Raw genomic sequence first — 12,312 nt, forward strand, 5'->3', positions numbered from 1 at the left:
TAGGTTCAGGAGCAGCAATGCACTACTGGGAGCTACTGTAGCTGATGAGTGATGGCTACATATACAGTACTGTGCAAAAGTCTTAGGCCATCATAAGATTTGTTATTTTAGCAATGGTATAATGACCATATATAATTATTTCTCAGTGTCTTTATTAGAATACAACCAGAAAATACAGGCTATTTGTATGCAGTATTAAAAAATAGAACAAAATTAGAAAGCGTGCACACGTATCGCTTTTATGAAAGCGATATTTAGAGCTCCACTTGTAATCTGGCCCTAAATGAATTGCAAGCTTTACCATCATTTGAAGGCTCTCTTAGACATAAAAAGGAAGATACTGGGCTGTATTCTCACTGATGTTTTATCTGTAAGTCAGGTGCATTTGTTTCAGTATGTATCACAGACAACAGAGCACAGTGCTGGATGATTGGGAAGTCTGAAAATGCTTAATGCAGTAGGTATCTGAACAAAGCAGTTCATTCCAGCACAGCTACACAGCCTGTCCTCCTCTGGCATTAACAGTACTAGGTAAGTTTTGTTAGAGGCGTAAGGGGTCAAGCTGAGACAGCTCAGTACCAGAAAGAGGCTGCACAGCAGATCCAACATAAGCCAAGCTGCAGACAACTTGGTGCCACTTTAAAATGCACAGAATACTCATATGTATAGCAATTACTTAAGGCAAATTAAACCCAATTTTTTTTCTTTCATGAATTAAATAGAGCATGCATTTTTTATCAATTACTTTTATTATCAAATGTTCTTCCTTCTTGGTGGCATCTTTTATTGAAAAGCAGGGGCGTAAGCTCAAGAGTGTGCACATGTCTGGAGCACTATATGACAGCAGTTTCACAAGAATGTTATTGATTTGCAAGAGCACTAGATGACAGCACTATTTCCTGCCATGTATTGCTCCAGATGCCTACCTAGGTATCTCTGCAGCAAAGAATATCATGGGAACAACGCAAATTTGATTATAGAAGTACTTTGAACACTTTTACAATTGTATGCTCTGTCTGAATCACAAAAGAAAATGTTTGGGTTTCATATCCCTTTAAGGTCAGCAGGTTGCAAGAGGCTCTGACATTGTTTAGAGAACACAAGAATGTCACTTTAAGGTTCCTTCTCCCTTTGGTCTGTGTATACTACAGGAAATGTAAAAGGCTCTACCTTGAAAATTCTGGGCAGCTGGCCGGGATCTTGGGGTGTTACAGTAATGAATGCAGTGCCTATAAGCGAGCACCAGACAAGATAGTCTTCTGAAGAGGGCAGTTTCCTTAATATATTCATTAGGAGATTATCTGCAGTCATTTCACTGTTGTCTAATATTGTCCACTTTATCATCATAAAAAAGTATGCTAGCTCAACATCTATTAATGTAGTTGAGACATTTGCATTCATCCTGTCCGATCTTGTTTAGAAATATTCATTAAAAAGAATAAATTGTGAATGTTGCACATATATACTACAGAATTATATATATATAATATAAGAATTGTTTTTGAGTTTTATAAAATGCTTGCTTTAAAAGGACATGAAACCCAAAAATGTTCTTTTAATGATTCAGATAGAGCATGTAATTTTAAACAACTTTCAAAATTACTTCTGTTTTCTATTTTGTTTAGTTATTTCGGTATCCTTTGTTGAAAAGAATACCTAGGTAGCCTCTGGAGCAGCAATGCACTACTGGGAGCTAACTGCTGATTGGTGGCTGCACATATATGCCTCTTGTCTTTGCCTTACCCAATGTGTTCAGCTAACTCCAAGTAGTGCATTGTTGTTCCTGCAACAAAGAATACCAAGAGATTGAAGCAAATTGTATAACAGAATAAAATTGCAAAGTTGTTTAAAATGACATGCTCTATCTGAATCATGAGTTTCATGTCTTTTTAATGTATGTGTATAGCTGATGTCTGGTAAGATCATTTATGTTGATATCTCAAATAATGACACTTTTAATTTCGATGTAAAGTGCTGCTTTAGTAAAAAATCCTTGTCTTGTGCTATGCTATACATACTAAAAAAACTGTCTCAATTGAGACCAGACAAGCCCTCCTAGTGGTTCTTGTGGTCCTGCAATCAGTAGTGATGTCACTACAAAGGGCCTAAGCTGTTCATTCTCTGCCCCCTGCAAGAAAGGTCTCTCAGGTGACGGAAATGGTATAAATTTGCCTTTACAATATAGTTGCAGGGTTACCAAGATGGCCGTCACAGTGTTACTGTACACAATCCTACCACCATATTTGTACAGGAAGGCTGTCCAAGTGCATATTCTATGCACAGACTAACCAGGGGGGAAAGGATGGCTTACAGTAACAGAGATGCAGTTCCTCTTTCTCCTATGTGGTTGATACCGGTTGTTGAAATGGGGCAAAGTGTGATCTAGTTACGTTCCTGAATGTAAGAGTACAGGTGTGCAATTTATGTTAGAAATTACCAGCAAAAATATTGCAATATATCTTGGGCATTGCTACAATTGTGCATACTAATGTTAAGACACTGTGTTACTATATACCACCATATTGTGCCTTGAACCTTACTTTGTGACATTCTTTTAAAGTCTAAATAAGGAGATTAAAAGTTTCTTGGCATAATCATAGAGCAAGTTAGTAAGCCAAGTTGTTTTTGCCATTAAACAATGCTATGTTAAAACTACTTCAGAGACCAGCACAAGAAATGTCTCTCTGTCTCTGCAAAGCCCCGATCTCCATAGCTTCATAACAAAATGTAAATATAACATTCTCAAGGTCTTGGGTTTTGTTGGTCACGGGTGCTATTAAAGAGCTGTCATAAACTCAAAGTGGCTCAGAATTGTATTCGCACTTATCAACATAAGTAGGAGCTGTGATAATGTGCAAGCAGTTAGCTATGCAAGCAGCAATTTAAAGAGCCTGAACAAACAATATCTGAGTTTATAACTATTATCACAAGTTCTGCTTCAAAGACTTGGTGATGGGTTATCTAGCAAAATATTACTAGTACAGTATTCTTTCAGTGAAATAGGTTTGGAAAGAAGGGCAAGTAGGTGATATGTTTTGTTTACATTCAATAAACTAGTAGTATACAGCAGCACAGCCTATTAAAGAGACATACTAGTGTAAAAATGAAAGACAACGGCCGAGATTACAAGTGGAGCGCAATATTGTGCTTTCGCTAGTGCAATATTTGCGCTCCACTCAGTAATGCCAGTGCACGTAAATGTGGGCTGGTATTACAAGCTAGGTGCAATGCGAACACAAGAGCTCGCTTCCATAGGCTCCAATGGGAGCATCGTTCTCATCCCGTCAAACACGGCAAACCACCTAGCGCAGGGCAGGGGTTTTTCGTGCAGCAGTGGGCAGCAAATCAAAAATATATGTATATAAATATATAGATATATATGTATGTGTTTATATGTGTATATAAACACATAAATATATATGTATATAAGCACATAAATATATATGTATATAAGCACATAAATATATATGTATATAAACACATAACTATATATGTATATAAACACATAAATATATATGTATATAAGCACATAAATATATATGTATATAAGCACATAAATATACAGGGAGTGCAGAATTATTAGGCAAGTTGTATTTTTGAGGATTAATTTTATTATTGAACAACAACCATGTTCTCAATGAACCCAAAAAACTCATTAATATCAAAGCTGAATATTTTTGGAAGTAGTTTTTAGTTTGTTTTTAGTTTTAGCTATTTTAGGGGGATATCTGTGTGTGCAGGTGACTATTACTGTGCATAATTATTAGGCAACTTAACAAAAAACAAATATATACCCATTTCAATTATTTATTTTTACCAGTGAAACCAATATAACATCTCAACATTCACAAATATACATTTCTGACATTCAAAAACAAAACAAAAACAAATCAGTGACCAATATAGCCACCTTTCTTTGCAAGGACACTCAAAAGCCTGCCATCCATGGATTCTGTCAGTGTTTTGATCTGTTCACCATCAACATTGCGTGCAGCAGCAACCACAGCCTCCCAGACACTGTTCAGAAAGGTGTACTGTTTTCCCTCCTTGTAAATCTCACATTTGATGATGGACCACAGGTTCTCAATGGGGTTCAGATCAGGTGAACAAGGAGGCCATGTCATTAGATTTTCTTCTTTTATACCCTTTCTTGCCAGCCACGCTGTGGAGTACTTGGACGCGTGTGATGGAGCATTGTCCTGCATGAAAATCATGTTTTTCTTGAAGGATGCAGACTTCTTCCTGTACCACTGCTTGAAGAAGGTGTCTTCCAGAAACTGGCAGTAGGACTGGGAGTTGAGCTTGACTGAAAAGGCCCCACAAGCTCATGTTTGATGATACCAGCCAAAACCAGTACTCCACCTCCACCTTGCTGGCGTCTGAGTCGGACTGGAGCTCTCTGCCCATTACCAATCCAGCCACGGGCCCATCCATCTGGCCCATCAAGACTCACTCTCATTTCATCAGTCCATAAAACCTTAGAAAAATCAGTCTTGAGATATTTCTTGGCCCAGTCTTGACGTTTCAGCTTGTGTGTCTTGTTCAGTGGTGGTCGTCTTTCAGCCTTTCTTACCTTGGCCATGTCTCTGAGTATTGCACACCTTGTGCTTTTGGGCACTCCAGTGATGTTGCAGCTCTGAAATATGGCCAAACTGGTGGCAAGTGGCATCTTGGCAGCTGCACGCTTGACTTTTCTCAGTTCATGGGCAGTTATTTTGCGCCTTGGTTTTTCCACACGCTTCTTGCGACCCTGTTGACTATTTTGAATGAAACACTTGATTGTTCGATGATCACGCTTCAGAAGCTTTGCAATGTTAAGAGTGCTGCATCCCTCTGCAAGATATCTCACTATTTTTGACTTTTCTGAGCCTGTCAAGTCCTTCTTTTGACCCATTTTGCCAAAGGAAAGGAAGTTGCCTAATAATTATGCACACCTGATATGGGGTGTTGATGTCATTAGACCACACCCCTTCTCATTACAGAGATGCACATCACCTAATATGCTTAATTGGTAGTAGGCTTTGGAGCCTATACAGCTTGGAGTAAGACAACATGCATAAAGAGGATGATGTGGTCAAAATACTCATTTGCCTAATAATTCTGCACTCCCTGTATATGTATATAAACACATAAATATATATGTATATAAGCACATAAATATATATGTATATAAGCACATAAATATATATGTATATAAACACATAAATATATATGTATATAAACACATAAATATATGTGTATATAAACACATAAATATATATGTATATAAGCACATAAATATATATGTATATAAGCACATACATATATATGTATATAAACACATAAATATATATGTATATAAACACATAAATATATATGTATATAAGCACATAAATATATATGTATATAAGCATATACATATATATTTACAGTGCCGTTTTTTTTTCCAATCACCCCACAACCCCTTATTAACTGCTAAGTGCAATTTTTTTTTTTTTTTAAATGCTCATATTTTTTAATTATATTAAGTAACTGTTCTCTTTATTTTAGGGGGCAATTGGGGCACATTTTTTTCATAAGCAAGAGGTCTGACCTCTGGTTATTGCACTAAGCACAAAGTGAAGCGAAAAGCTTGTGGGAGCATGAACCAGCCACTTGTAATGGCTGGTTATTTAATTTGCCCCTTAAGTACTCCACTTGTAATCTAGCCCAAAATATTTTGCTAGATCATTGCATATTGATTGAAATGTCCTTATTTCACTATTTGTTTAACTCAAAAGAGTTAAAAAGGTAGTTAAAGCTGAACCCTCCTGTTCTGCTCCACACGAGGATATGACCAGTGATTAGAGCATATGCATCTAAGCCTGCTCCTGATTGGCTCACCAGTTGTATCTTCAGCTGCAGTGGCACAGTAGCCCAACTTTGACTTCACATTTAACGCCATTTGCAGGTGTTAAACACATAGTCAAAGGAATGCATTTGCTTAAAGGTAAAATACTCTATGACAATATAGCATTTTATTTTTTTCAATGGAATGTCCCTTTAATACTATTTTTTAGAAAATGTCAAATGGCAGTAACTCTTTAAGACAAAGTCAAATTTAAATATATAGACTGGGCTACCTTTCTATATCAATGCATTCTGAAATTTTCACTTATGAATTAAGATGTAGCTTCTACAATCAGTTAAAGGGACATTATACCCAAAATTGAATTCTCAATAAAATGCTTAATTATGCATAATTTTATTTATTTTGTCTGTTTTTCTGGTAAATTCATTCTGACTTGTGATGTTTCCACTTCCTCCAGAAGCAGAAGCACACATTCTTTGGAATGCAGAACCCTGACACTGGATCTTGTTTATGTCTGTCCTTAATTAGCTAAAGCAAAGAAAGTATGCTAAACAAAACTAAACTTGCTTTTCAAGAGGTGTGTCTTGACACTGCAAAGCTACGCAAAATAACAGTTTTAAATTATTTTAAACATTTAATTTACATACATAGATTGTGCTATGCAGTGAATGATTTCTGATCCAAAGATAAACATGACTTTAATGTTACTGAAATGAAACGCTGGTACTTGAATTCAAATAACACTTTACATTATGCCACTGTCATTCTAATACTGAATTAGAAAGTAAACTTTTTGTCACATGACAATGTGACCTCAGAATATCATTTACATTTCTTTATCTGTATTCCCTTTACTCCTTACTGAAAATAACTTCCCTGACACACCAGCCCCCCCTTTTTTTCATAAACACTCAAATGTTAAAAATGTGTTAAATAAACAGCCACACCTTTTATTACCACACAAATATTACCAGATGAAAATACCAAATAGGGTTCTACAAAAAGTGCCCTCGCTAGTCTTAACACTTAATTACACACATTTTTTAGCCAGAACCATCTGTCACTAAAAGCCCAAGAATGAGACCCATATCAGCAAACACTGATCACAAAAAAACTCTAATTTATTTATACCATATTTCTCAAGGCAAGGAACCCCCCATAAACATAGGGTAGATTTGATGGCCACTATATTCCACACTCCAGAACTAAATGCTCCTCCTACCCGACATCTCAAACTACCCATCTTCTACTTAACATGCCCCACTACCCATAAATCCTAAATTGAATGCTCTATCTGAATCAAGAAAGTTTATTTTTTTACTTTAAAGGGAAACTGAACCCGAATTTTTTTTCTTTTGTGATTCAGATAGAGCATGCAATTGTAAGCAACTTTCTAATTTACTCCTATTAGCAAATGCTCTTCATTCTCTTGGTATCTTTATTTGAAAAGCAAGAATGTATGTTTAGATGCTGGCCCATTTTTGGTGAACAACCTGGGTTGTTCTTGCTGATTGGTGGATAAATTCATCCACCAATAAACAAGTGCTCTCCAGAGTTCTGGACTTTCTTTTTCAAATAAATATAACAAGTGATCAAAGAAAAATTGATAATAGAAGTAAATTAGAAAGTTGCTTAAAATTGCATGCTCTATCTGAATCCCGATATAAAAAAAATTGGGTTCAGTATCCCTTTGATGTCCCTTTAATACATTTTAAAATGACATTTTCCTCAACTCATTTGCAAGCTCAATTTCCATGAGATTGTACATTTTTAAATTAAATCTTTAAATGTCAGCTATAAATTAAAAAAAAATATATATATTTTTTTGTAAATGAGCAAATATAGATATATAACAGCAATGTTCATTTAATTAAAAATGTATATAAAAAAAAAAAGCACCAAATGAATTTAAAGGTGGCTACAACTTTAAGAGAACACTAATACAGGAGTAACTGCATCTGTAATACAGTATTTTATTTAGCTATTCCAATGTTTACTTTCATAAAGCAATGAGTGTGTGTGTCTGTGGTGTGGGCGTGTTGTTCAGAAAGCTATAAAGGCTGAGACTTGGGAATTTCATTCATTCAGACAGCTCAGTAGCTGCACGCTGCAAAAGCCCTGTACTGTAATGCTGTATTGCAAGTGCACAATGCAGAGCTCACCCTGGAAGTGTAGCTGTGCTGTCCTCACCTTCTTCTTTATCACAGGGGTCCAGCTCAGGCCAATATGGGAACAAGAGAAAAGGGTGCAGCTGGAAGCAGTGAAGAGAGGGATTTTAGATCGACTGGGTTTTCACAAACCACCCATTATCAGGGAGAAAATGAGCCAGGATGAAATTAGAAAATTACAATTGCTATATCAAAAAACCATTATGGAACTTAGGGGTAATGTAAGCAATGAGGCAACTCATGAGAGGAAAGTACATCTGCTGACTGCCAAACGTAAGTGAGTTATCTCCAGCTGCTAATATATAGATATAATGTTTGTTTGAAAACTGAAGTTATAAAAATGTATTGTATTGCTCCAGAATTATTACATTCGTACATACAGTGAAGTATAACTATAAAGTAAAGTATAAAGTATAACTACATATTTACAAGATATGGTATTATTTACAAGCGCTACACTTGTGTGTTCAACACCTGTGGCACTGGGCCTTTAAATTGTCACATATACTCTGATTAAGTTATGTATCATATAGAAAAATATGAAGACATATAGATATAGATAGATAGATAGATAGATAGATAGATAGATTATTATTATTTATAAAATATTTTATTATTTAGAAAATATTTTTCCAGGAAGGATACATTGAGATTTCTCTCGTTTTCAAGTATGTCCTGATAGATAGATAGATAGATAGATAGATAGATAGATAGATAGACAGATAGGGGACTTATATTTAAGACTTATAGTGCTTGACTGCTTCTAGACTAGAGTATCTTGACATGCAATTGACATGCAATTGTGCGCACACACACACAAAAACATACAACTACAAGAACCATTATTTGAAGAGTTTTTAATGCATCAATCAATAAAACCTATTTTTCAGTTCTGTGCAACTATCCAAATATTACTTTTTCACACTCTTTGACCTGATGACCTTGGACAAATTTTCTAACATCCATCAATCGTGCAATTTAATTTTAAATTAATGAAGGGGGTGTTTCATGATAAGGTTTGTGCAAACTGTCAGCATTGTATTAAAATAATCGCTACACATATAATTTTATGCTTTAGCAATACTTTGCTGATATTTTCCTTAAATTCATACAAATGTACATTTTAGAAAGAATCTTAATGGTAATATTTGGTATTCACATTTAAAATCCTCAGTATTAAGGAAAAGAGAGTTTTATGAAGGTCATAAAAGCTATTTTTAGAAGATTGTATAAAGAACACATTTACATTTTGATACAGAATTGGGTGCTTTCTATGATGTTAAATATAATCTTGACTATAGCTAGACTTTTTTTAAATTTTTTTTTTACTTCAGTTTCATAAATTATTTAACTGCTAAATGTTCTGTGGTATAAGTAAAATGAGCATGAATTATCAATTTACATTTATTAAATGGTTGAAATGTAAGGGCAGAAACAGTGGTGGGATTGCTACATAGCAGCATGTGTGTGTGTGTGTGAGGGGGGGGGGATGCAGAAAATAATGCATAATTGGCTACCCAGATAGGATTGGAGATGCATTAAAGGGATATTCCAGTGAAAAATGAAATACAATGCATGTCAGCAAAACTATTTATTAGAAGCATGATTGCAATACATATGTATTAGCAAAAATTCTTCTAGTTAAAGCTGTCACTGTATTAGTGATAGCTTCTACTGTGCACACGCTCTGCAGCAGTTATGGACATTGATCATGTGTAATCACTTTTTACATTGCTGCCAAATCTCGGAGCATCCATAAACTGAATATGTGAGGGTAGGCTTCTTACGTACACATGCTCTAAATGTTGTGTGCCCAGTAAATATAACAAAAAATGCTTCTGACTGTAACTGAAATACATTGATGTACATTTTAGTTTTGATTTGAGTGTCCTCTCACAACTAAATTTTGGGCTATGTTGGAAATAGCTTGTTACTGAAGAGATCTCTCTATTGAGAGTTATTGAATAGAAAAATCAGTTTGTATACATGCCCTAGTGGGAGTGGTCCTAGATCCAGATACGATTGGGGTGACAGCAAACATTACTTTAAAGCTCTATATTAAGGGCAGAGGCTAGTACTTGTGTGGAAGGTCATGAGTTTTTAAAAAAGGAAAGGACATTTAAACTGGGGTAGTTTTGCACTATTATGGTTGTTGAGATATTTCAGAACTGGAGGTGCTACAAAACTGATCATATACATTTTGTAACCAATGTCTTGTTATGAGTACCATGTCTATGTTATGAGTACCTTTAATGGTTTGGAAATATCTATATATAATATATAAAGGACTTATATGTTGGTCATAAAAACAAAATAAACATTAATTATAACCAGCTTACTTTAACCTCTTAAGGACATATGACGGAATTTTTCCGTCATAAAACAATTGAGCAAACAGAAAGCTGTGTCCTTAAAGGGTTAAACCAGTACACTTTTCTGCCCTCCTAAATTTTCAAACAGACCTTGAAGCTCCTCAAAAAAGGTTTTAAATACTAAGAATAAGTATAAATATTTATGTTTGGGAAACAGGTGAATACGTTTTGTACACATATATAATTTCGAAATTTATCTTAAAATTATCAATTAGGTTATACCAAATGAATCTATTATATGTTCCATTGAAATGTTAATAGATCAATGTAGTAAAATGTTCCTTTTAGTATTTTTTTATATTAACTCTAAGATCCTGAGTAACTTAAGCTTATAGTGCTTTGATTTATATTGCAGTAGAACATAACCCAAAGACAGCAAGGAAATACAACAAGCATGGGAGCAACAGTCGCAGATACAACCTTGTGTTCTCCAGGACTCAGACATTCCACCAGGAGTTGAAAGTCATGAGGGCTGAACTCAAACTCTGCAAAGACATCCTTGCTGCATTGAGATCCTCTGTAATCAATTCAACAACTCAAGCAATGGTAAATATTTATAATGTGCTGGAATCCAGCCAGACCAATGGAAAAGAAGAACATAAACTACTTGATTCCAAACCTATAGATCACGAGACATTAACTCTGAATGTGGAATCTGCTGTGCAGCAGTGGGTGGCAAGTTCTGAGAAATGTCTTCGACTTGAATTAGTTATACCTTTGGACATCCCTTTTGTTAGAGATAATAGCCAACAAAATCAAGGAGATGATGCACTTGTTCTTGAAGTGGAGACTCAAGAGAAAATACCCTCCAACCTAAGGAAGACCAGATCAGTTTCTGCAGATGAAGAGTGTAAGAAGAGTGAGAAAAAGTGCTGTCGCAAGTCTTTGCAGGTCTCTTTTAAAGAGATTGGTTGGTCAGATTGGATTATAATTCCAGAAACATACACAATGCATTTTTGTGATGGGTCTTGCCCGCACAACTATAAGCCAGCTAGCATGCATGCTCAGATCAAATCCAGGATGCACCATCTCTCTAACGGGGCCACACCAGCTCCATGCTGTGTTCCAGCAAGCTATGAACCTATGGTACTTATGCATTACAATACTGAAGGACAATTGACAGTAACTCATTTTGATGACATGATTGTTACAAAGTGCCACTGTGCCTAATTACATGTTTTATATTAGGACTCTGCAAAATGTAATGACATTTAATGACATTAGAGTCCTATGCATTCATTGGTTTCAAAGAAACTGTCCTTAAAAGAAGCTTGATAAGGTTGGTTGTCATTATAGTTACAATAATACAGTTAAAATAAGCGCAAGAAAATATACTTATTTTTACATCCAAATTCCATGTGTGCATCAAATACTTAATATCATCATCATTTTATTATTTGTATTGCTCCTCAAATCTGCTGAAATCAACTTTAATACATTTGTGTCAAAAGTCAAAACAAAAAAGAACTCAATTAGCTGGGGCAAATGAATATGGTCATACTGAATATTTGTTGCTTACATTTGTCTTAATCTCTTTTTTTCAGAACCAGGAAAAAATCAAACATCTATTAAACATCTAATGAATATATATTATATAGTAAGTTAATTGAATTAACTATATAGTGCCAACATGGATTATTCCCCCAATAGTCAGCGCTGGTTGCAACACCATAAGACCTTATTATCTTTAAGTTATTTTCAAATTCTATAGATTGTACACTATCCAAGCACAATAGTTATCATTTCTTGATTTGACATTATTCACTATATATTAGCTTTTATAAACCCAGTCACTGTACCCACTCTGTATTATGCTGCAGAGTAGAAAAAGCTGTTTTTTCTAGTAACAAAAGAATAAACATACTTCATACCTTCATTTTTTTTTAAAATCAAAGCTTTTTTGTTTTATCTCTCATAAGTTCAATTTCATGAAATAATTCTA

The 12,312-nt window shown here is 35.0% G+C and overlaps 1 protein-coding gene across 1 annotated transcript; it reads left to right on the forward strand.

The window, feature by feature from the left end:
* The first annotated feature begins 7,958 nt into the window (after positions 1–7,958).
* On the forward strand, positions 7,959–11,540 carry GDF15 (growth differentiation factor 15). The gene is made up of 2 exons (XM_053700056.1): positions 7,959–8,271; positions 10,726–11,540. The coding sequence occupies exons 1-2, from the start codon at positions 7,959–7,961 to the stop codon at positions 11,538–11,540; spliced, it is 1,128 nt and encodes a 375-aa protein (XP_053556031.1).
* The last annotated feature ends 772 nt before the right edge of the window (positions 11,541–12,312 follow it).

The sequence above is a fragment of the Bombina bombina genome, chromosome 2, assembly GCF_027579735.1.
Source record: "Bombina bombina isolate aBomBom1 chromosome 2, aBomBom1.pri, whole genome shotgun sequence".
NCBI lineage: Eukaryota > Metazoa > Chordata > Amphibia > Anura > Bombinatoridae > Bombina > Bombina bombina.